The following is a 26,002-nucleotide window of genomic DNA, read 5'->3' as shown; positions in this document are numbered from 1 at the left end:
TCCACCTCTAAGCATTTACGTTCACATCTTGGGTTCTTGAGCAAAGCAGGATGGAGACCATCGTGTGAAACCACTTCATCAGAATTTAGACTGAAGAGTTCAAACTATTGTGTCTGTGTTGGAGTAGAGTGAACACAAAGTGCTTTAACTGTCTAGAAGGAACATTCGATTTGAGTCAGGGTGGGGCCACATTATATACTGTAACTGAGCCAAAAGACAGAAGAAAAATGGTCTTAAATTTAACTTAAACACAAGTAGAAGATAGGAAAAGCATAATTATGCTCTGATATTTCATGGATAATATATATAATGTAATTTTAATTTAAAATTTAATTCACATTTGATTTGAATATTCTAAGTATAAATCGTGAAAATTGGAAGATATTTTTAAGTGTTGAAAGTCTATACAGAACTTAATGTCACGTAAATATGATATAACAAGGTATTTTTCTCAACAACCTTTATTCATTTGTTTATTTTGAGAGACTGAAAATAATTTCAAAAGGAGTGTTTCACATTAACATATGCTAATTTAATAAGGGTGAGGTTTATCCAATAAAGCTATCAATAGATGTGGTGGAGTAAAAATGAATGAAAATAACTTCTTTTGTGATTTCATGAGGGCCATACAAAGACCGCATGTGCCTCCCTTTTCAGGTGAAAAGTGAAAGTTTTAAGTTGCTCGCCAAGGCTGAGACCGAGTCAAGACTGAATTCAGTGGAGGCCGAGACCAAACTGAGTACAGAATGCAGAAACATTAGTCTGTCCATCATATAGTCAAACACATTTAGCTCTTACAATGACAAAGAAATGGTCGTCCATTCTTCAAAATAAAACAGTTGACTTGCTTTCAGACTACTCACTTTGGTGTCGGTCTTGAGCCCTCGATGTCTTGGTCCTGGACTTAAACTAGGGATTATTAACGTAAAACCTGAAAAGAAAGAATGAAACTGACCTCATGAGAGCCATACGAAGACCACATGCGGCCCCCGGGTCACACTTTGCCCACACCTGATTTAAACGGAGCACTGAGGCTGTTTCTCTGATGGTGATATCTGGTCTCAAACATATCAGATTTCAGAGAATAACGTGTGATCCAGAGCGAACACAGTGATGCTGCAGGCGCGACCGCGTCACATAGTGGGGACAACAAACGCCTCTGTAGCAGCGTTGCATCTATCAAACGGAACATCTCACTGTCCGTCCATCCAGCTCCACACGTGGAGCACTTACCAAGCGCATGTCGGTCAGCGCAGCAGAGCGTAATCCAGTTAGGAAGCGCGCCACTCTGGCCTGCAGCTCATCAGCTGCCGAGCACTTGAGCAAAACAATCATTAAACATGAAGGCGAATTTGCACTGTTAACCCTTGGTGCGGATTTTACTTGAGTGTAACATCGTAGTGTTCAAATGGGCCTCCAAAAAACTTGCTGAGACACAACTGATCATTTCAGTTGCCTCATTGAACACTGGTGCTCGTGAGTGTTTGGTTCTAGTGCCACAGCTAAACACTCCACAGCGGCAGTTGCAGATCTGCAGGGAGGAAGATTGGGGTCGACACGGAAACAAAAAGAGCCAAAGGGAAGTAAAATTGCACAACTTGAGCGATGCACTTGCGCTCATTACAATTTTTTCCCTTCGCTCGCCCGGAGCCACCGACTGCTGTCTGGAGATAACAGCGTCAGCGCGGAAGAAGATGCAGCCAGAGACGGCAGGAATGGAAGATGCAGCCGGGCAGATTCCCTGTGTGTAGATAAATAAGTAAATAATGATTTCAATTCAGTACTGTCCTTTCACTTTAAAATGTACCACTTTTTTGTTCCATCTGTGAAGGTTTATTATTTTATTATTATTTTTTTTTTTGCAACTTTAATTACAGTGTTATTACAAATATTCTTCCTGTAATTCTTCTGTAACCCAGCCACTGTTCTGGAAAATAAAATAGTCCATTAATAAACAAAAAAGCTCTCCAGATAAAATGTATTTAAATATGACCAGAAAAGATATAGAGAAAATATTGGAAAAACCTAAATCAAATGAATTATTTTTTTTTGTTTCTAAGCTCTTTTGTATAGCTTTTTAGATTTTATGATATTATTTTATTCTATTTTATTGTGATATGTTGGGTACAGAGCATGTTACAAACATAATTCCCAATGTATCAGAATCAGGAAACTTTATTAATCCCAAGGGAAATTATGTTCGTAACATGCTCTGTAACATTTCAAGTGGAATTCAGACATTTGTTCTTTATCATATAATCATGTCATACTGTTATTATTTTTAAGAGGCTGAATTTACGGTGTTTGAAGTCAAGTCATAATTATCTAAAAAGAAGGTTGTTGTTAATATAAATAAACATTTTAAAGACCAGCTTCGGGTGAAAAGTGAAAGTTTTAAGTTGCTAACCAAACCCGAGACCAAGTCAAGATTGAATGAGTCAATGAAGGCCGATACCCAGACAGAGACCAAACTGAATACAGAATGCAGAAGCATTAGTCTATTCATCGTATAGTCAAACACATTTAGTTCTTACAATGACAAATAAATGGACGTCCATTACTCAAAATGAATCAACTTCTTTCAGACTATTCACTTTGGTGTCGGCCTCAACTCGGTCTTGAGCCCTCAACGTCTGGGTCCTGGACTTGGTCTCTCTAAGCTCTGCTCTCAGGTTTGGTGAGCTCATGCGCAACACTACGAGTTACAAATTCAAAACTATTTTTTAAAATTCTCCTTACTTACAATGTACTTTGTTGTTTCACAATATCATAAGATCGAGTTGTTATTGCTTCTGGGACTACTGTTGCCAGGCATGGACTGATTTCACTGCAAAATTCCGAATATATTTTCTCTTCTCCGATGAAAGCAACTTAGGGCAGTCAGTCACAGCACAAGCAATGTGAGAGCATCTTGTTATATTGACACTGTTGTGCTGTAGTCCTCAGAGTTGAAGAAGAAATGAAGTGCGGGGGAGTGGTTCCAAATAGTTTTACCTTCTCTGTTATTAGTAATAAAGTCAGAGGACAGTCAGGCTCAGATCCAAGAAGCAGAATCCCGTAACAGAACCGTGTGGACGATGACGCCTCTCACAGGGAAGTCAGGCGACCAGCTCAGCCAAAAACTCACTTTACGCATCCCATCGTGTAGGGAAGAATGGCTTGGCCTCCGTCGGAGTCCCCACAGAGATCCTGTCAAGATAGAATTGACTAAGAATGTTGGCTTAAGTTGTGGTTACCATGGCAACCGCACAGCCCTCATGCTCACTCCCGTCCATCGCATTAGTGAGGGAGTCCCTCCGGAGTCCATTTCAGTTGATGGGAGGATGATATTCTCTGACGGATGCTGACATGATGCCATGATCTTGAGTTGGATGAGGATGGTTTTTGTTGTTGGAAGTGAAGACAGAGTTGAAGAAAATGTGAGGAACACACCGGCATCACATGACTTCATCGTGGTAATTCACTCATGCAATGAATCCCTCCGGAGTCCTGAATTCACCACTGAATGTTTGGGGATGTTGGGAGGAAAACAGAGTATCCAGAGGAAGGAGAGAACATGTGGCGTTTGTATTTTTTATTTCCAACTTGATCCACCACACACTCAGTAAACAAGAACCACAGTTAGTGGAGTCCAACTCGCTTTCTCCTTGAGAAGATTCCTGTATCCAGATCATCGCCAGGAAACATTTGAGTCCCTTTATATGAACACAAATACCTCCCACTCAAGTGCTACAAACCACGACTGACAGATCACATCAGGAATAAACTTCATTTAAAATGTGATCAAGTTCTGAGATATAAGACGCTGCACCTCCCAAAAATGAGGATCCTAGATGAATGAGGCCCTGAAGGTGAGCAAACATTGCGCCATGAAATCAACCCAAACTCAGTTATCCACTGTCTGCACTGGGCCGAGGGTATTTTTATCAGCCAGATGTCCACGTACAAACCCGACACCTCTGTCCAACTCCACTAAAATGAGGCCTCATATAGTCTCATATGGAACCTGCTGCACTTTCATTTCAAAATTTCCCCACACAGGGTCTTTTCCCTCGGGAGATAAATCCTGTTAGAATCACAACATTTCCACTTTGCTTTCATGTGAAGCAGACGTGCTCACGGTCTTCGTCCAGAAACCCTCACCCTTATCTCGGCCGGTACAGGTGGGAAAGAGCAAACATAGCAAGTCAAACATATTAATCCGGCTCAGACGCAGCTTCCTCTTATTTACACAGCTGAGTCCTCGCGCAGGAGGCTTGAAAGGGGCCGATGATGCTCCAGCAACACCAAACAACCTGCCCTCGGCCGACAAGCCAGAAAACACGTGACCCAGCTGTCACTCATTGACAACACATCTGTTTGACTTTCATGATGCAAGCATGTCGAGCAACTCTTCCCATGACGTCGGCGTCCACTTCTGAACCAGTCATCTGAACAGAAGCGCCTCCCGTACAGCGAATATAATCCTTCACGTCAGTACTGATGTATGATGATTCCAACATTTCATCGGAACTGGAGGTGATAAAACAACGAAGAAGAAAGAGTCTGTTGGACAACTTCTTAGTCAGGAGAGGAGCATTAGGAATGAAGGAATGACTTTAGAATTGATGTGAATTTTAGAGCAGAGAGTGCCATCTAGTGGGCTGTGAAAATGCGGTCATTGTATGGTGAAGCCTCAGCAGCTCATCACTGGTGTCTTATTACATATTGAAAACCAAAGTCTGAGTTTGGTTTTAAATATATTTTAGATTAGTTGAAACCAGAATGGAGTCACTAGAAAAGTATATTTTTTGGTATTATTTTGGTTGTTGTGGTTGCTCATCCTGCTTCATTTTTGAAAGCAGCCATATTTATTAAGTAAATATTACTTGATAAATTCAAACAATTTGTAGTATTACACAATAGGTCCACATTAAAAATGTTATGATCAAATGTTTTTCTTAGATGGAAAAAAATGCATGTGCAAAATGCAGCCAATTCTCATGATGGGCTCATGAGGCTTTATGAAACAGTGTCGTCATTTTCAGAACCCACGAGATGGTACTCTCTGCTGTAAAATCTTTAGAATTAAACAACCATTTTAATAAAACCTCATCATTTTTAAACGGAGAGCGCCACCTACTGATCTCTGGAAATGCAGACACTGTTTCGTGAAGCCCCATCAGCCCTGCTATGTAGTGGGTCGTGGTCACAGAGTTTGGTAGGACTTACATCTCGGGAAATACTTACAAAAACTGACTTTTTTTCTTTTTTTTCACATTCCAGTTTCACATCAAGTTTGCATCTAGCACTGTAAACAACGCTTCAAACATGGAAATGCATAATAGGGCGCCATATATAGGAAGATATATTCGCAACATGTTACCAAACCAAAATATCACGGGTTGGGATCGTGTTGTTGACTTATATGTGAGAGTTTTGATCAGGATTTCAGCCAATATAAAATGTGCCATTTCTATGCTTTTATTGTGAAGGGTCAATTGCAGTGTCAGTGATAGGGCATCTTGTGGCAGCACCTGATCTGTGTAAGAATGAAGGCCCATGGCAGCTACAACCGGTTTTTGTTTTGTTTCACTTTTGTGCCTTCTTCTTGGTTTTTTATTTTAGGTGTAATTCTTGTAATTTGTTCTGTAGTTGCTGAAATACATTACAAGTCAATATCTTGATGAATATTGCGAGAAGATATTTTTGTTTTGTTTGTTTTGTTTTAAAATGAAACCAAATCCTCTGTGTTTTTATTTCACTGTTATAGAATGAAGCTGTGCCCAGCTGGAGTTGAGAGGGATTGAAGAAGAAAATACCCAAAGGAGCCATGAGTTTGTGATGATATATTGGTCATAAATAAGTGTCCAGCGTCTCACCATCTTAAGGTTAGATGTAGATTCTCTCCTGCAAGAAGCGATCATCAAAACATCCTGTGACATACGTTGAACTCAGCAGCAGGACAAACAGCTGCTCTGCATTTGGACCCAGATGCCTTAAAAAAAAAAAAAAAAAGGAAGAGACACATTCCAAGTGGAGTCCAGACCACAGCAAATGTTTTCGTTTAGCAGGGCAGTTCCTGCTCATATATCTTCATGTGTTTCTTTTTGAAGATTCGCTTTGATCAGTTCCATCTTACAGTGTAAGAATTGCTCCAAAAAATCCCCTCTGTCCTTGTGTGGTTTGGATCGTGAGACACCTAGTGGCAGGCTTGTATTGTCATTTTTTAGTGGGCGATAAATTCCGCAGCAAGTGAGAGGGAGACACCAACATTGATTAAAACATTGCTGTGAGGGCCCCTCTAAAGCCGGAAATAACGGCCTACTCTACATGACCCATGATGCACTTGGGTTTGGTGGTTCCGTTACGATTTCTTGACTGTCACTAAAACACTTAGATCACTCACAACAGTCTATGTCTCAAAAACATTAACTCCAAGTCACAGCATCCAACTTTTTTATTCAGCCAAATACTTTGTACTTTTCCTTCAAACGTATCTTATTTCTTACATTTTATTGAACAACATTGCCAAGCCCCGCAGAAAAATGCAGTTTTGTTTTTGGCAATGAGCATTTTTCTGATATAAATGCTGTTTTGCTACTCATGCAACCTAGCTGCCCTGGAACAGCGGTCTGAGGGACAATCCCACTCTGAGTATATGATCCAGTCTGGAGTGTTCGTTGGCTGGAAAGTGTGTTGAATTGTGGAACACAAAGTGCCGCAGTATTTATAGACTTCAGGATGGAATAGAACCTCTATATATGAAAGAGCCTGGCATATGAGGAGGAGGTGAGGGACGAGGAAGGGGTCTCCATATGCACGCCATGTGACGCAAACAAAGCATCGGAAACCAGATGATACTCGAGACAGAACAATCTCTCAGGGTATCAATGTCGACCCCTTTTCAACTCACTGCTATTCCTGAACCCATTTACGCCACGCTGAGCTATTCCCAGCCTCCCAGAGGGGCCGAGGTGTGTGTGTCTGTGTGTTTTGGTGAAGTTTTGATGGCGGTCCTATGTGTCCCTGGATCCTTGAAATGGCAATATTAATATTATACATCCATCAATAAGTAGAAAAGAGAGCTGAAGAATAGACTAAATAAAGATATTTTATTTAATTTTAATCTCAACATAAATGTGAAAGATTTCAAAATAAAAAATGTTTTTTTCTTTTTATAAAATAATAATAATAATAATAATAATATAATCATTATTATCATCATCATCATCATCATAATGATAAGAATAGTGTCTGAAGTAGTAATGGGTAAATGAGGTTTCATGACACTGTACTGCAGTGTTGATGTGGTTTCATGAAACAGTTCCCCGATTCTCAGAGGCCACCAGATGGCACTGTCTGCTGTAAAATGTTTGGACTTGAACAACTAATTCAATGAAACCTAACATTATCTCTAAACCAAGAGCGCCATCTAGTGACCACAGAAAATTGGGACACTGTTTCATCAATACTGTTGATACCGCATCCACCCGTCAGTTCTCTGAGGGATCCATCCTTTTTTTGGTTCACTTTTCCATCAACAGTTTTCGGGTTCAACTCGGGGATTTCATTGTAGCTCTTCAAAAACTCTCAGGACTCATGTCATTCATACGCGTTTTCTGCTACGTATTCCCTTCATGGTGTCTTGGAGTCAGTCCCAGCTACTGCAACTGAGCCGACAAGTGGGAACACAACGACAGGACGTCATGTTCAACGTGTCATTCTGATGGAGTAAACTGCGCCTCGGCTATTTGGTGTCTCCCGTTTTATATTTGATGGCGTGAATTTGAGCTCTAACTAAATTATTCAAGACCTGAAGCCTGAAATGTAATGTTAATTTTAATATATCAAAAGACGATGTCAAAAAGTATTGAGTGGGAAAAGAATTGCTAAGTCGGCAAATGTGGCAAAAAAAAAAAGTGGGGTCCCTCAAGGTTCTGTCCCGGTGCCTCTGCTCTTTTGTATATTCCCATTTTTCCTCTCTTGTTCTCCATCTGCACTGCCTCAATTATAGCGAGAAAACACACATAAAGATGAAGAAATCCACTCAAACTGAGGTATAAAAAAAGATCATTTTCAGTTTGAGTGAATATCATTCTCATAAAGTATTTGTTATCGCTGGCACATCTTTGTGTTGGAAAACAAATCCCGCAGCTTCAGCCTCAGTAACAGATCCCCTCTCCTCCGGCCTTGTGTTCAGAGCTTGGCCTGGTGCAGGGGGTCCAGTTGCGTAAATCTTGGCAGCACACTGGAGGTGATCATCTCCAACACACTGTTCCCTCGCTACATTTTTCACAGACCCATATCTGTTCTCATGCAGAATAGGGTTTAATGTTGTTTCTCAGGTGCAGATGAGAAGGACAGATCCCGCTCGCATTTGAGGCACCAAATGTGTCAGAGTGTTTCCAGAGTGTTTCCACTCCGGTTGGATTTGATCCCTGGTACTGAGCCAGGTCCACTGGGCCACAAGTGAATCCTCCTCAGTACCTGTTCACCTCTATTAAAATTCCAGTGTCCATGAGTTTCCATATACTTTCTGACCCCATTGAAATTAAATTTTATTATACTGCGTTTGCTGTATTTACAATTCACCTTTGGCCGAACTGCAGTAATTCTTTTTACTTCCACACATATATTTCAATGATCATTTCTTACCATTTTCAAACTTTTACAATTTAATTTCTCCTTAAATGTTTTTTTTTTCTTTTACATCATTAGAATTGTTTATTATTTTTAAGCTTGTATCATCTACAGTTTTCTACAGATTTTTTTTTCTCGTTTTCCTCCCTTTTAGCCTAGATTTGGATGTATATATTGATAAAATATGAGCAATGGTATGGTTGCTCTAATCTTACCTGGTATTTACTATACAATTTATATTTTTATTAATTTCTAAAATTCAAGTGACGTTATTTTATATTTTATTGAGGGTAGGTTAAAATGAAGACTTCATGAAGTCTGTTGGGCACTTCTGACCTCTAGTGGCAAAACGTAATAATTCAGCGTTTACGCCTTCGTTTCTCCATCGATTTTATCTATTCTCGATTCCTTTTTTTTCCCGAAATATATTTCATTATACATGTCATTTTGTCGAATATCAACTCACATCAGCTTTTGATGACTGACATTTACTACTTCAGTTGCAAATATAGTTAAAAACTATAGAAAGAAATCAAACTCAAATGCAAACATTTTCCTTTTATTTACAATTTCTTTTGGCATTCAAACAAAGAGAAAAAAGGAATGGCGAAAGGGATGGGGAGTCGTACCAGGAGGAAATCGTAACCGTCATGACAAAGTGTTTATAATAGGTTTTTTAAGTCATTAAAAAACAACTGCCTTTGAAGTCAAGTTAGCAAACCATAAAAACGCATGCCCGTTTATGACGGAAACTTGATTTTAGGTTGTTAAATTTTGCTTTGGAAATGTGCAACTCCATGTAAACAGTCACCACAAGAGTCGCTCACACTGGCCGTATTCCTTCACTGATGATAAGATGAGGAAGTTTTGTATGAGTGACAACAAGATGAACAGACGCTTGGGAATCTAAATAGTCTGCGCCCATTTGAGGAAAGCTGCTCGACTCCAGGTTACTCTGAGGTGTTGTTTTTACTGTCAGATCGACTCTTGACAAAGGTGGCGTTGCGCTCCAGGGTCACGGCTCTCCTGCCCGCCGCCTGGTTCAGCTCGCTCAGATCAACTCCCGAGTCCAAACTGGTGTCGCGACTCTCCGCTGGTCTCCGCCTCCTCTGCTGCTCCACTGCGTACCGGATCTCGGCGGCAGGTTTGCCCTCCAGCGACACGAACCAGGCCCGGGGCGGCTGCGAGGTCGGGATTTTGGATAGATCCTCGCCGGCGTGCAGCGAGTGTCTGTTGTCCCGGATTTTGTTCAGAGTTTGAGGGACGGACGCCGACTCCTGCAGGCCGCCGTGAGTTCTGGAAGCTTCTGGGACCGTGAGGCGGTTCTCTGTTTTCGCTGGCGGAGTTTCGATGACAGGCAGAGTCCTGGGTGGAGTCTGTGAGTCACCCTGTGATTCTGACTCTTTGGCACTAGGTCTCGGGAGAGTGGCAGAGCGGCTCCTCGGCGACTCCACCGGCTCCTCCACGTGGAAGAACGCTGAGGCATGAAGAATGGCGACAGGCTGGTTGTAAAACAACAAACTCTCAGTCAGAGACGTCGGCACTCTCAACGGCTCAAGTTTGCTGGAGGCCGAGTCAGAGTTCTGGTCCAGACTGGTACAGTCCAGTGTGACGCCTCCATCGTTGAGATTCGCCAAAATATCCCCGTTGTGAACAGAGTTGCTGTGACTGTCCTCCGGGTTCGAAGCGTCTCCTGAACACACATGGAACTCTTCGTCACCACGGGTGGACGTGGACTGGTCCCTTCTGGACATGGGCAGGATCTGTTTGGACTTGGTGTCACTGGAACTTCTGCAAAACAATGAGAATAAGGAGAAGTGTGTTTTTATCTTTGATTTAAAAAGAAGTCAGTTTTAAAATTGGTCTTGGGTTTAACCCTCATTGTCCTGACAAACTCGAGTTGGTGCATCAGTCGTCTCGGCACCGGAGAGGACGAAGAAGTGAAGTGTAAAGCCTCCAACCTTGACAAGAGCTAAAGGTCAGACTGATGGTGACCAACTTGAACAGGTGAGGAATTGTGCGACAGGAAACACTTATCTGTGACTAGTCGAGCTAAGACCGAAGAAGACTGGACTGAGAAATCCTTTATAATAAGACTGTGACGGCGTTGAGTTCACAACAAAACGTGTACTGTTCAAGTCAAGACAGAACTAGACAGAGTCAGATATGAGTATAGACAGTATGGGTGTAAGTAAGTACAGATACACTTCAATATCACAACACATGATGGTACAATACTATCTTGATATTTCCAGAGAGCAATAGCAATATTTAATTCAGAAATACTTGGATATGTTTGTGATTTTTTTTGAGAGGCATTAAAGCAACAATAGTTAATAATAATTATATATGTCACCAAGTCTCTCTAGCTCTCAGAATAAGGAATGTCTAGACAACGTAACTTTTCCTGGGCAACCGACAACTGGTGTGTCCTGGAAAATATTGCTATTTTAAGCTGTTCTCACATGCTCCTTAATTTTTTAAATTTTATTTTTTCATTTTCTCAATTAATTTGGACTCTATTGGACTGTATTGTCATAAAAAATAATAATAATAATTTTAAGGCACCAATGTACCAGACTTATCACAGGTCTTTGGTGTGTTATCAAATGCAGGGAACATATTTTTGAGATACAAACGTATCAACAAAAATACAACTATGTAACTATGAAATGTAAAATATATAACTGTAAAAATACAAAAATAGTCTTTTTTAAGAGTTTTTAAAGGGAGAGGAAAGAAAGCTATGCACAGATAAGGACGGACATGGACGCGGGACATGTAGAGTGCAAAATAGTAGAAAATAAAAACAGATGAAAGATTGAGATGATGAACTAAAACCTGCCAAAGAAATCTAATCATTGTAAATATAGTAGATATGACCAGCAAAGCGGATTAGCTCCAACATTAGCCACTAGCGGCTAACGTCAGTGGCTAATATCTGCTAACATTTAGATTGTCGCTGTTAGCTGAGCTAACACCAAGGCTGGTTGAATCTGAAACTACAAAATGTTAACTTTGTTAACACGTTGATGTTGTTAAAATTGTCTATGTTTTATAGGATGAGATTTTTTCCGCTATATTATTATTATTATTATACTGTCACTTATGGATTGGGACACGTACTGCACTTTCAGATTCCTGCCAATACACAATCCTGACATATAATTTAACACAATAAAATACTAATACTATTTATAGTCACAGTATATATATAACATAATATAATAATCGTGTGATGCTCTATAAAGAAGAATCAAATATCTAATGTAATGCAGTGAAACACTGGCACATCATGAAGGGAGGAACGTGAGCTCAAACAAAAGGGTTAGACAAACACGTAATGATCAAGCGGCACATCCAGGCGTGACAGAAAACAACAAGCATGACTAGATCAGACTCTCCAGCAGCAGCTGTGGCTGTTCACTATTGTTCTCAGCAGCTCCAACACAGTCTCACGAGTGCAATCGCAGTCATGTAAGTCCCAGCAGCAGCTTTGTTCCACAAGTACTAATGAGGGGATTCATCTGTTTAAAAGTCTGAAATAGTTTGGGAAGTACACGGCGCAGCTTGAGAAGAAGCTGCAGTGGTGAGAGAATCTTCAGGCGAAGCGTGAAGACCATCAGTCTTCAGCTCAAGTGGTGACTGTCAACACCTGCGAGTCCGTGTCGACTGGCTCTTTCAGTGAGCGTCAGAACTGATGAGGGAAACGCTGTGGGGCACAGTTTACCTTCGATAAGAAAATATTCCGACCAGAAGACAGATGAGGACGAACAACAGGCCCCCGAGCAGGACCATCAGGAAGGAGGAGTAATTCAGGACAAAGTCGCTGGGAATGACCAGTCCAAAGATGCCTGGAAGGAAAATGTAAATACTGAGCCAGGAGCAAAACAAACTATCACAGTACAGATATTTGACTGATATCACAGAGGAATATGAGCTGAGGCATCAGTGGGATCATTGGCACAGTGGAGGAAGAAGGAGCACATACTAATACAAATACTAGAAATACAAGTGAATCAAACGCAGCAGTGTTAAGTGTTTCTTTAGCAAGCAGTAGTAGTTGTTGATATGAACATTAGTAGGTGATAGTAGTAGTAACAACAGTAGCAGCTTTAGTAACAGTCAAAAGAAGGAGTGCAATAAGCTGTAGTGTTAGGTGCTGTTGACACTGAGACCACGGCGAAATTCACCATATTTTGAGTCAGGTAGAGTGTTTGTTTATGCACCCAGGAGTTTCACTAGCAGTGAGGTTTCTTGCATCTAGTGTATTCATTGAGCAGTTACCATGGAAACATTGCCTTAGTTGAAAGAGAATAGCACCAGACGTATTCGATGTTGTTTGGTAGAAGTAGTAGTAGAAAAAGGTGTAGCGGAAGTAGCAGTCGTAGTAGTAGTAGTAATGTGGTAGAACTAATAGTAGAGGTAGCAACTAGTACTAGTAGTAAGAGGAGTAAAGATAACAGTTATAGCATTTATTTTTAGCCGCGGTATAAGAGGAACTGACAGTACAGTAGCAACAGCTACAATAATATTGCTAGTAGTGGTAGAAGGAGGAGGACCAAAAGAAAGAACAATAAGCAGTATTAGTAAACATGACGTTATCATCTGTTCTTGCTTTGTTTTATTTTGTTGACCTACTTCCTGTTTACTTTCTCTAAGAAGATGGAGTGAACGCTTGACTTAATCTAAATAATAAGGTTTAATAATTAAATCATTTTAATATGTCAAAACTGTGAAATTTAAGAGTAATCCGTGCACATAGGCGCAAACATCAGGGTGGAACTGTTCCAGTGATGACTGTGTTGGTGCTTTCATCCTGAGGTTTTAAAGCATCAGAGCAGCCTTGTTCAGTCTCCTTCATCCTGGATGTTTTGGTTATGACATCACATTGTATTATGGGATGCACCTGAAAAATGTTCCTTTAGAAAGAAAATGTATGCGCAATTGTTATTTTTGAATGATATTCATCTCTTAAAGTCCCAACCCTGGAGTGTCCCTGAACGCATCACCAAGTGATTTCGTCTCCAGACCAGGTACCGGCCGTTTTTCTCAGTGTTCTTTAATGTTCTGCTGTGAAGATTCTGTGTGGTCTCTCCTGGCGCTGCCAGTTACCTGCCACCTTTGTCTGTTTTTATCTCCACTGGTACTAGCGTCCGGTGTTTCCATTTCGGAGAGTTTTTCCATCAACCAAGTCTGTTTTGGATTTATTCTTGGATTTACTGGACTCTAGTTTTGAGTCCAGTAAATGCACTACTACTACACAATACTGTTGACATTGTTGGAATTAGTAACGGCACAAGTAGTAAGAGTCATATTGGTACTGAGAGTTACAGTATAAATTGATAGTTTACGGTCCTTCAAAGATGAGTGGAAGTAGTCGCAGTAGTAAACACGGCGGGACTGTGCTGATGGCAGTAGTATTTGTGTTGATGATCCAGTTCTTGCCTGAGGCTGGTGCCAAGGGTGCCGCGATCCAGTAGCCCAGCTGAGGAGCCAAGAACGTCCAGCTGAGTTTTCCATCCACAGACTCCACCCTCCCCAGACCTTGTCTCATCCACCCACCTGGAGAAGACACACACACACACACACATGCAAATGTTTGTCCTGCTATGTGGACAGCTTTCTACTTGCGTGCAGCACAGTGGTTCTTCTGGAAGTCCAACGTCAGCACCAGTTAAAAACCTTTCCCTCCAGATTTAAAAGCCGGAAAGTTCTTTTCTGTGCTGCCCTGGTCGCTCTCACTCTGCCGAGGTTGCGTGACAAGGGTCTGCACTCACCAGTGGTGCGGTTATATAACCAGGCGGGAACATCAGTGGAAGAGTCCAGTCCGCAGTTGTCAGGGAGGCTGAGGATGATTCTGATGGGTCCGCTCACGTGCAACTCTGAGTCGCCGGAGAAGAGCTGCGCGCTGACGGCAGCGACTGGACGTAACTGGACACTGACATAACCTGGAGGTGGAGGAAGAGCGCCTGCATCTCATGAGAGCGTCCAGCTACAAACGCTGAACAATTCACAACCAACAGAACAAATGTCTGTCTAAACTCAACCAGAGATTGCAGCTCATTCCAACCCTGCCCATCTACCTGATTTGCTGCTCATGATGCCGGTAGTGAGGAAGTTTTCCTCCTCCGATGGAAGCTTGGGAAAAGTCAGGAAAGCCTTCAACGAGGTGACGCCACGGTCATCCGTCATGTTCAGCAGGCGTTTGGGGAACTGGACCGTGGGACGCGGCGAAGCATCTGCAAGTGAAGCATAGGATGATGTGATCACAGAGAGAGCGACGACACACCACAGCAAAGTAACCAGTTTGACAACGCGAAAAACAGCAAGAATCCCACTGAGGACATTTTAGTGGTATAATTTGAAAACAAAAGTGCATATTTATCTTTCTACTTTAATTTCCATTGATATTAGAGTATTTATTTCCTCATATTTTGGCAATCCAAGCATTCCACAGTATTAACATTGTATCAAACATCCTCTAAAACGTATGGAATGATACAAGTGGAAATATGGAACTAAACAAGGAGAAATACGGTGGAAATATTAATGAAAATATAGTTAAATTGACAAAACAAACTTTTTTTCAGTTTCATTTTCCCAATTGGTTTCTCATCCTGGCACTCCAGTCATTGTTTAGTACTTGAGTGAATTTTAAACGTTTCAATTAGCACCGATACCGGTATCGGTCCGATACCGATATCTCTTCATGGAAGCACAGTTTTCTAAAATTTGTGTTTGTACTGCAGTGAAACTTGTGACCGTCATGCATGTACAAGAAATAAAGAAGAATAAAGAAATAAATTTTTTTAAATGTATATATGATGTGGAATTTAGAATACTTTAATACAACAATGGAAAATAATATTTTCCCCAAAAACAGAAATAACATACAGTATAGTAAAACAAAGAATATAAAATTAATTTTAAAAAATGGATGGGACAAATAATAAAATGTTTTATGGTGACTGTAAATCACGTACGTCAAAGTGGTTGTAATAATTTAGCAGAATAAATTACCAGATATTTTGTCCGAGATAAGAAGAGAATCTTCAAACAGCCAAATGTTTCCCTGAGTCGCTCGCAGGAGCGACATGGTCACGGAGGAAAATACTGCGAGGGGAAGGGGAAACAGGTTAGTAAGTTAAGTATCAAGTGAGATGTCGTGAAGCTCACTCCATGGCGATACTTACTCGGCATCCTGCTGGTGGAACAAGGCAGCAGCGTGCACACGTAGCCGTCCCTGCTGGCCACCACGGTGACCGGCACCCCAGGCTGGTGCGGCACGTGCAGCAGGACGCCACCATCCTCACCGGTCAGCGTCGCCAAGGTCCGCGTGTAGTTGACGTAGACCTCCACCGCTGCCTGGCTCAGGTGCTGACGACTCAGCTTGTCTGTGACCTGGACCTTCAGGTTGAAAGCAGAAGCTGACAAAAAAAACAAAAAGAAAGCTATGGTTATATTAGAAACATCTGTGGCAGCTCCTTAAAAATGCACTTCATTTTTCAAAATGAATTTATCACTCTCAAAACCTGAGAGAATTTTTTTTTATTTGGAATTATTTTTGCAGCAAAAACATATTTTTCATTTTATAACTATAATATTTGAACAAATTTTCACTCAATTCCTAATGCTAATGACGCAGGTTGTGCGCCTCTGCGTGCCAGATTATAATAATCTTCCCATTTGTCTGGCGGTAGCGTGACACAAAGAGGTTTAAGAAGTGGCTCAAATCTGGGCGTCTGATACGCACGAGACATGTGAATGTTAATTCTGCTGACACTGCACATGTTCTGCGAGAATGATGAAACGCATCTAATGCCCACAGTGTTGACGCCGATCGGGGTCGACTCTGACCTATAGCCACTTCCATGGGGATGTCTGATCGACTGTTTTGACACCCACGAGTCGACATCTTTTTTGGATTTCATTTAAGGATGAAGCAGAGCATATATCGGTCCTAGAATTAAGCCGATATTAACTCCTAATACTGACTACAACTAGAATTGCAGTCAATAAGGGTCAGGTTTAGACATGCCAGTTTTTACAGGCCATTCTTCAATTGAAGAAAAACCTATAACAATGCAATATATTGTCATTCAAAATGAGTATTGATCTGTTAACTGATGGTTGATCACTGCAGACAGTGAGGGCAGCACAGTGGGCTACAGTGTGTCAATGTGTTGAAGCTACAGACAACATTTTGGTGGTGGAGAACTGGTGAAGTCAGCAGAGCATCTGACCTCTCCCCAGACTGGGATGCACGAAAACATGTTGACCGGTCTGAGATCACCGGGCAGCACAAACAGATGGTGATTCAGAGACTTATCTCTGGTGACCCCCCACTATCATCACGGACCCTCACCCCCACAGGCTGGTGTTCCTCTGTGGTGGAATTAGGACACGCATTCCTCATGAGGGAGACGCGTCGGACGGATCTTAATGAGGACCCGGACACCCCAGTGTGAAAAGGTGACGGGTCCCTGTGTTGACAGTCACATGATCTGAAGACATCACGTGCACACAAAACAAGGAGCGGAGAAACATCGCATGATGCTTGCTGGCCGAAGCTAACTTGGTTGAAGCATCTCATCACAAGACAGTGTTTTGTCAGCGTAACCAAGTTTCGGTTGTTAAGTTAGTAATCGTTTTAAGCGGTCAACTTTGTTGTGACAGGCTACCTTTGTTACAATGGGCGCTAGCATGCTACACTACTGAAGCATTACAATGCTACGCCGTTGGACGCTAACATGGGCATCAAAAAAGGGGTCACTCCCTGAAAAAAATCCACTTTTCAATTCACAGCATTGATTCTTCTTCCATGATGCTAACACTGTTCGCACTACAAATTATGACGAAGCTGACACAAAGCTTACCAAATATCTCAGTGCACCCACAGTTAGTCTCGCATTCTCATCCACTGTCTTACACACCCACAATTTTACTCCAAAATAAAAAAATATCAAAACAGATATTGACATTTGAAACACATCAAAGTGCTAGCGAGTGCAAGCTTGACAATCCGTGCGCCTTCTTTGTCGTTGTTTGCAAGACAATTCAGAGTATTATAGCGCCACTTATAGGACTGGCATGTGTACTACATTGTTTCCAGGCTTTTAGCTAGGAGGGCGTCTGGGCGTCTGCAAAACATGAAAAAATGGACGCCCGATTCTTGGCCACCAGATGCCGCCATATACCGACATAATCTGGCGACCAAGCTAGTGTCAAGAATCGGGCGTCCATTTTTTTCATGTTTTGCAGACGCCCAGACGCCCTCCTAGCTAAAAACCTGTTTTCAGCTTCTCTAAAGTTGTGAGCCACGGTCCCACTATGACAACACAAACCCCTCCTGGCCAGTCACCACCTTCAATGCCGACTTTTTGGAGGTACACCGTGCCACCACGGCTGCAATCGCACTGGAGCTCTTTGTCGGGAGTCTTCCACTCGCTCATGTATATAACAGGAGCATCCATTCATCCGTTGTCCTTGCTTGCAGCGTGTTATTTTCTCCAGCATATTTAAAACTAAGGGGAACCAAAGACATTGCAGCCCTTGTTCAAAAGCAGTCGCCATTTGATGAATGCCATCATATGAGCATCAGCTCTTTTCGAAAATAAAACCTGGCTATTTCTGTGCCTTCAGTCAGGACAAACGGTCTGTTTACAGTAGAGCAGCTGAGAATGTGAGTGGGCGTGCGATCAGGTGGGTGGGGTCCTTCTGACCCTGCTCACTTATCAACCCATTCACCGCTAATTCATGCTGCAGACTCGACGATCAGGCCTCATCACATGGCGCTCCAGTCCTTGTTGTCCAGTCAAACGCTTGGAAGTGCACCAGAGCGTGGGGGGAGTTATGTCATCCTCGCTCCTTCTCCCCCTCCTACTGCATGTTGGCTCGCTGCGAGCTCTGACCAAACTCCTCTGCATCCTGAACACCCAGTCCTTTTTGACTATCCCGCACAGGACAACTTAACAATATCAGCACGTCGCATGTTGGGCAGCTTCACTCAGACACAAACGCTACAAATACTTACAGCCCGAGCTGCCATGTCCGCTGCAACTCGACTTCCTCATTGCATTACAATATATTCCGTCTCAACCCTTCTGACAACAAACTTTCGCTCTAACATCTCTGCAGCAGGAGCTCATGAGGGTGGGTTATGAATCATAGAAGATATTCCACTGTTTGTACCAGTGATGTGCAGGTGGGGCTTCATGAAACAGTGTCCTCATTTTCAAAGCCCACTAGATGGCAGTCTTGGCTCTAAAATCTTTGGATTTCAACAACTATTTAAATGGATCTTCACATCATTTTAAAACCAACAGCGCCACCTATTGATACTGTTTCATGAAGCCCGATCAGCCTATCACTACCTCGTACCAATGCTCTACTAATGGTACTATAGTATAGTATAGTATAGTATAGTATAGTACAGTATAGTGTAGTATATTTCTATATTACACAAAGACAGTTGGATACCCTTGTTACCAGATATTCTACTTCGCAGTGAGAATGTTACTGTTGATCAGTAAGTCCAGTAAACTCTTGTCTGCTGGTGGCACGTGCCGGCCACATTGATAACATAAAACAGTTACTGACATCAGCATTTTTGTTTGTTTGTTTGTTTTTTATTTTTTGCACAATGAGATGTGCCACTAAATACAAGTGGCATGTTTGACACAAATCTAAGGTATGCCTCGAGCAAATGACGGACTTACAGTATGAAGCTTCATGAAACAGTGTCGTCATTTCCAAAGCCCACCAGATGGCAGTGTTGGCTCCAAAATCTTTGGATTTCAACAACTATATATCATTTTAAAACCAACAGCGCCACCTATTGATACTGTTTCATGAAGCCTGATCAGTCCATCACTACCTAGTACCAATGCCCACATACGGGTACTACTCCAGTCACTACAGTAACTACTTACTACAGTATAGTACAGTATAGTATAATAGAGTTTTATTTGAACAACCACTTCAATGTCACCTGTCACCTGTCACCTTTAAAACCATAGTGCCACCTACAGAGCTTTAAATATAAGGACCAGATGTAATGAAGCCTCATCAGACCATCAGTACCACTGGGGGTGTATCTGTTCATGTACCTGCTTAACACCTGATAAAAGAATTAGCAAATGAAATACAGGGACACTGTTTTCTGATACCTCATCAGCCCAGAGCCACTTACTACAGCGGCATGTACAGTTTGAAACGTTGACGTGCCACTTACTCCCGTGAGATGTGCCTCATTCTGTAACAAAAAAGCTTCCTACAATTGAAAGTACAACTCAACACAACAGCATGTATATTTATTAACCTATATGGCACAGGCTCCTGTCTGCAACAGCTCCCAGCTGTGGGATGTGCCACTACAGTGGGACAAACACTTGATCTGATCCAACTACATTGACTGTATTGGAGTAAGGTCAGGTAAGAGATGCGCTTCTTATTGCACGTGCCGCTCACTACAGTGTGTTGCTTCCTTCACTGGCTTGTGCCACGAACATCAGCGGCATGAATTCTCCCCCAATATTGTAGGTTTTGAAAATGAACTTCAACATCAACCATTTTTATTTATTTTCTCTTTCACTACTACACAATACGTGAACATTTTTCAGTCTTTACAAACTACTACTACACTTCGCTTCAACTTCTGTCATCAACAGATCAACTGTACTTTTACTATTTTAACGTCCGCCCAGCAATGTATTCGTATATTAATTTGAATAAGAAGAACACATGGTGAACAGACGGGAGGACAGGAATAAACTGGTAGTCATGGTTACCAGTGTTTGCTTCCTCCCAAGATGCTGCGATTCAGTGCCAAGTTGAAGACAAACGCAACAACACACGTTGGTTTCATCATCAAAACAAACCGATCTGAGTGTTATAACTCGTCAGTTTAGGTTTGTAATGCAGCAAAACAGTCGCATTTGAAGCGTGGAAGACTATTGTTGATGGATTATTGTCTGTTAATCTGCGCGACGGCGTTTTCTGTGTCATTTTTCTTCACAGCTCTAATGTTAGCTGGAGGCACTGAACACCAACAGATGGAGAAGCCGTTCGTCAGGAGGCAGAGAGGAGCAAAAGCGCACGCAGTCACCGACGCGTCAGCAGCTACAGGAGATGTTCAGAGCGAGTCCTGAGCCAGCGAACCGGGACAAAAGCTAAACAGACGAGCTCAGATCATGTCAGGCTCACGCAGACCGAGGAGTCCGTGTCTTTATTACACGTGTGATATTAGATAATAACTGTTATATAACGAGTGAGGATGAACAGAGACGAACCTGTTTGGGAGTCCAGCTCATGCTCTCGCAGCCGCGGAGGTTCTGGTCGGATTAGGTCCAGACGGGAGAAGTTTCCATCTTGCGGCGTGGGACCCAACTCGAGTGTCGAGAGATTGCCCTCAGCAGCGCAGGTCAGAAGTGCGGAGACCACGCAGATCAACAGGCGCATGGTGTTTCGATCCGAACCCACCGACGACAACTTCTACAACCAGCCGCACACACGATAGTTTTGTCAACACGAAGCGCTTCTCTCCATCTTGACCAGCACTGACCTCAAACTACTGCGCTCCTTCGAACTGATCTCATGGCTCCGCCCACTTTTTAAAACCTACTTCCGGGAAGCGCTTTGTTGTGATACGTCCGTTAGAATAAGTGATGAAACTTCAATGTTTTTACGCGTTATTAAAAAAAACAGAAACAATTCATACAGTAAAACATATTAAACACGTCATACATTTGGAATGATATTTGGATTACGACAAGAAACCCGCTGCTTATTCATATGGTTTTAAATATGATTAAAAAAAAATAATGTTTTTTGCATTCTTTTCACATATATGGCACAGATAGAAACAGAAAATTACACTCTTTGTGGCTGGAAAAACAAACACCTAAAGGCGTAAACCTCAAGTTATCTGAATACTAAGATATCTGAGATTGAATGGAACAACATCTTAAAGAATAAAAAAAAAAAAACATCTAAAGAGCTTAAAACAAGATTGGTACAATTAAAATTTATAAAAAGCATCTACTGGTCACCATCAAGGCGACAGCTCCAATTGTTGGAGATGTGAATCCGATGTTGGCACTCTGACGCACATGTTGTGGTTCTGTCCCATTGCCCAGAAATGTTCTATTTACCAAAACATTAAATTGGTTATTAAAGCTGACTTTGCATTTTGCCCCCGTCTGTTTGTATTGGGTGATCCACATCCACGAGAGGCTCTTCCAACACCTCTGGCGGAGTGGGTGCACACGTCCCCGATGCTGGGGAGGAAACTCATTGTTTCTCACTGGAAGGAAAATCTATTACCTTCATTGAAATAGTGGTTTTCCACACTGGCAGTTGTGGCGGCTTATGAACGCCTTTCATTTAGACTTGTCAACCCATGTGAAGGATACAATGATAAATGGTGAAAATATTTTTCCTGTATTGATAAATCTTACCCGAATACTCAGGTACTAAATTAGACCAATGTATGTGTAACATCGAAAGTGACTCAATGTTCTCAGCATCTGCCTATTTCTATCATCGTTCTTATTCTATACAGATAACTCTATGTATGTATGCTTGTGTATAAATATATTTTTATGTTGTTGTCATTGCCTTTTTTGTTTTGTTTTGTTGTGTCCTCCTTTATTTACTGCTATAACTGTTCCACTGAAAAAGAATAAAAATAGCTGATTATAAAAAAAGAAATACAAAATTACATTAAAATACCAAACAAAAAGATAAAATAAATTATCCCCTCGGCAGCCTTCCAAGGAACAGTTTTCTGCTTTATTATTTATAAATTCTATATGAAGCAAAAATAAAATGAATCAGGGTGGGAGCAAGAATCGCACCGCAGGTTACCACAGTAGATATCTTGACTGCTCTCACTCTCACTGACTTTTTTTTTTTTACATCTTAACTCTTCAAGTCTTAAGCTTTGAAGCTCTTCGGAAACATCCACTTCGACTTTTGAATTTATTCATAATTCTGATGACTTTTAATTGTATAAATCCTTCTGTGTAATTTGACAGATATTAAATATGATTTTTGTGCATGACAAGTCCTGACGTTATAGGCTAAAACTGTAATACCTTTTACCCTCACCACTTGTACCTTCTACTAAACACCACTAGATGGCAGTAAAGGTGTCGTAGGAAAAGGAGAGGTTTTCTCATTCTCTGAAAATTTGAATTGATCTTGTTCACTACGTCATCACCAATTTATTTTTTTCTCCAATGTGTGGATTTAAGAATAATGTGCCTCTCTTTGTTTTTAGCGTGTCTTGACAATCTAATGCAGTTTTCCATCCGTCCCTGACTTTATTAAATCCCGATTAAATATTTATTCCTCTGGAGGCTTTATTCTTAAATCCTCTTTATGTGAGTGCTTTATAGATCTGCTGCGTTGCATTCTTCAATCTGCCACTGGATGCTGAAGTAAAGGTGCCCTGACTTCTGGGGAAATACAGAGGTGTTCCCAGGTCCAAGGGACCTCTATAGAACATTGCATTTCAAATCTCACCAGTCATGGCTATTTGAAAGGTGGAGCGGCGGCCTGTCCAGAGTGCCCCCTGAAGTCTGTGGCATGTGGGGAAAACTTGGACCCTTTCCTACATTTAAATCAGTAGCAACAGCTAAACTGAAAATGGTCCAAGGATCAACCCCTGTGGGACACCATTTTTCCAAATGTGTCTGTTCTCCAAGAGATGTGAGAACACCTTGTGTTGGACTGTTATCATCATAGTTATTCGATATCTGCCTCAGCCAACAGCCGAAGTTTGAATTCAAGAGCTCACCACCGCCCCACCAAGTACAAATCAAACGCTCCTGCGAGAGAGATGGATGAGAGAGAGGGACTCTGGGATCAATTTGCCTCAGATTAGACACAGTAATGCTTCTCTCTCCGCATAAATACTCTCATCTTTGAGGACTATTTTGGAGATCTGCTCCATCTATTGCCCTGGAAACGTGTCGCCGTTTCACGTCTCCGCTCTGTTAATCCAGTCACAGCACAAATACGCAGCAATCTGTTTTTCTGCACACGCAGCTGCCGAGTTTACACGTTTGTGCCGCTGCCATGTTGTCCGCCATTGCTTAGCTGTTGTTAGAACGAGATGAGGATTCTGGAGTTTTTTTTGTCCTCCAGAGTGCAAGTTAACAGAAAAAGTTTGCCGGGGAAACTTTTCAAAAGGAATACTAGCAGGGAACAAAAATGAGTATAAAATACTGTAAATACTGTCACTTTGCTCTACAGAAATCTGGATAGCAGTGTTGTATATATTCTAATGGGAAGGTTTATTTTGGGTACTAAAGGATGTATTTGTGTAAAAAAATTCATTATGAAGAAAACTTCATTATGAAGTTTTTTGAAGTTTAATTTGAAGAAAACTTATTAAAAAGTTATTTTGAAAATAAAACATAAAATGTTAACCAAATAAAATAACACAAAGACCTTTTTTCTTTCTTATGTTGTGGTGTGGTTCACTTTTGTTAATATGTCTGCAACGCCTCCTGCTGTTTTAAGTTTGACCTTACACACTTGCATTTCACTGTTACAGACGATATCAAAATATATTTACTTAATTGAGAATATCATTCTTCACTTGATATATTCTCTGCCTGTCACATGAACCTACAAATATAAATCTTAAGGTATTTATACCATTATTTATATTTGATTTTACTGCATTTTTCTGGCATTTGCAAAATTGCAAAAACAATAACGGGAAAAATAAATAGATGAAAAGAAAACATCGGCAACGAAATAAGGAACAGATGATTGAATTTCGGAGCTGTTCTGGACTTCTGGATCCATTCATCTTGAGTCGCTCTCTGTCGGCACCGGAAACGCTACTGCCACCTGCTGTTGGATTTGGATTTCTATTCCAAATGTTGAAAAAACATTAAATTATATACATGAAATGAACACAGGTCAATACAGAGAGGGTGGAGGTGATAAACCACATTTTTTTTATTTTGCTATTTTGCATTTCGGGCTCCTCTCGCTCTTCTAAGTTTGATGAGAGTCCGACACATAAGGACTTTGGAAACGTGGCCCAGGAGTGACTCAGTGTCCTGCTGCCTCTCTGTGGGGACATTTATTGCCAATCAATACAGTCATTACCTTTCCAGGCTCATGTGACAAAAAGAACTCTTTCTTCAACCATGAAAAGTGATCAGTGACACTTTCTTCTACAAATTGATCTTTGTGATTTTGGACGACCAAAGTGTTTCATTTGTTTATTTCTTCATTTATTTGCAGCTGTGTCCATTTTTGATGGACGGTCAATAACTCGACCTGACAGAGTGTCAGACAAAGTCACGCCGAGAACGAGTCCTCGCCGGCAGACACGAGAACATGAGGGGCCATTAATAACTACGACGTCGGCGAGGATTTTGCGAGGGGCACGTGATGCAGGAGGTTTGGTGGGAAGCAGGACGTGGAGGTGACATCAGGACTGAAGTCGGCAGACCAGCTAACGCCGCAACCTATGCTTTCACAGTTAAAAATAAATATATAAAAAAATAAAGTTTAAATCAAAAAAATAATTTTGTTAAAATTCAATTTGAAAAATGTGAAAAATATTATTGAGTTTGAATTTGTTCAGTAAAAAAATACAGAATTGAATAATGATTGTAAAATTAATTTTAAAAAAATCGTATTCAGAGCATTCCTTTTTTGAATAGTTTTTATTTTTTCTCCCCCACATTAAATTAGTGTGAATGAAATCGAGGTCCGTAGTCCAGACACCACCACCATCTGTCCCAGCGTGAGACACCAGCTCAACTCTGCTGATGGAGGCGCAGGGCAGGAGGTGAGGAAACTCAGAAGGATTGTCATTTCAAATAAATATGTGTAAAGTTCCAGCTGCAGAGCTGTCCAAAGATATTTCTCCTCCTCTCCAGTATTTCATCAGCAGAGTCAGCACAAGGTGAACATTCGCCCTTCTTCTTTATCGCCTCCATAAATACCCATGAGCGCAGTAAACGCTGGACCTACTTTCTTTTGGAAACACGTCGCTCGCAGGTCAGGCGTCGAGCCAAATGGAGCAGGAAGCCCGGAATAATCCAGTCACTGTATCAAGAGACGTCCCAGTGTCTCATGGCTTTAATTTGGCCACTGTAGGAGAGCACTATATATATATATACATATATATATATATATAAAATCAGAAAAAAACTCTCTATATATATAGAGAGAGAGTTTTTTTTCACCTTATTATTTGCAGAATTACTTAGCTTTATTTATTTAATATATTACGTATTATTAAATTTATTTATTTTTTGGACTACCAATGTTTTTTGTTAATTTTTTACCTCGGTTTTATTGGGGCCATATTTTAGTTCGTAAGTTGCTTTGTTCTTTTGCTGGT

General features: G+C 41.2%; 1 protein-coding gene across 1 annotated transcript; it reads right to left on the bottom strand.

The window, feature by feature from the left end:
- Nucleotides 1-9,165: 9,165 nt before the first annotated feature.
- On the bottom strand, nucleotides 9,166-21,227 carry LOC128766426 (protein FAM171B-like). Its single transcript, XM_053878055.1, has 9 exons — nucleotides 21,188-21,227; nucleotides 20,916-21,117; nucleotides 15,819-16,052; nucleotides 15,646-15,738; nucleotides 14,709-14,864; nucleotides 14,403-14,573; nucleotides 14,071-14,187; nucleotides 12,353-12,476; nucleotides 9,166-10,413 (listed from the first exon to the last, which is right to left on the bottom strand). The coding sequence occupies exons 2-9, from the start codon at nucleotides 21,082-21,084 to the stop codon at nucleotides 9,573-9,575; spliced, it is 1,905 nt and encodes a 634-aa protein (XP_053734030.1). The 5' UTR covers nucleotides 21,085-21,117; nucleotides 21,188-21,227; the 3' UTR covers nucleotides 9,166-9,572.
- Between the last annotated feature and the right edge of the window lie 4,775 nt (nucleotides 21,228-26,002).

The sequence above is a fragment of the Synchiropus splendidus genome, chromosome 10 (assembly GCF_027744825.2).
Source record: "Synchiropus splendidus isolate RoL2022-P1 chromosome 10, RoL_Sspl_1.0, whole genome shotgun sequence".
Taxonomy (NCBI): Eukaryota; Metazoa; Chordata; class Actinopteri; order Syngnathiformes; family Callionymidae; genus Synchiropus; species Synchiropus splendidus.
The sequence above is the reverse complement of the archived record's forward strand: the minus strand, read 5'-3'. Positions and strand labels throughout refer to the sequence as shown.

Excerpts from the sequence above, each read along its gene's own strand:
- LOC128766426 (XM_053878055.1), bottom strand. The coding sequence starts at position 21,084 with ATGCGCCTGTTGATCTGCGTGGTCTCCGCACTTCTGACCTGCGCTGCT. Across the intron at positions 15,739-15,818 it reads TTCCACCAGCAGGATGCCGA|TATTTTCCTCCGTGACCATG; the intron begins GTAAGTATCGCC and ends TTCCCCTCGCAG. Across the intron at positions 14,574-14,708 it reads CATCATGAGCAGCAAATCAG|GTTATGTCAGTGTCCAGTTA; the intron begins GTAGATGGGCAG and ends CTCCACCTCCAG.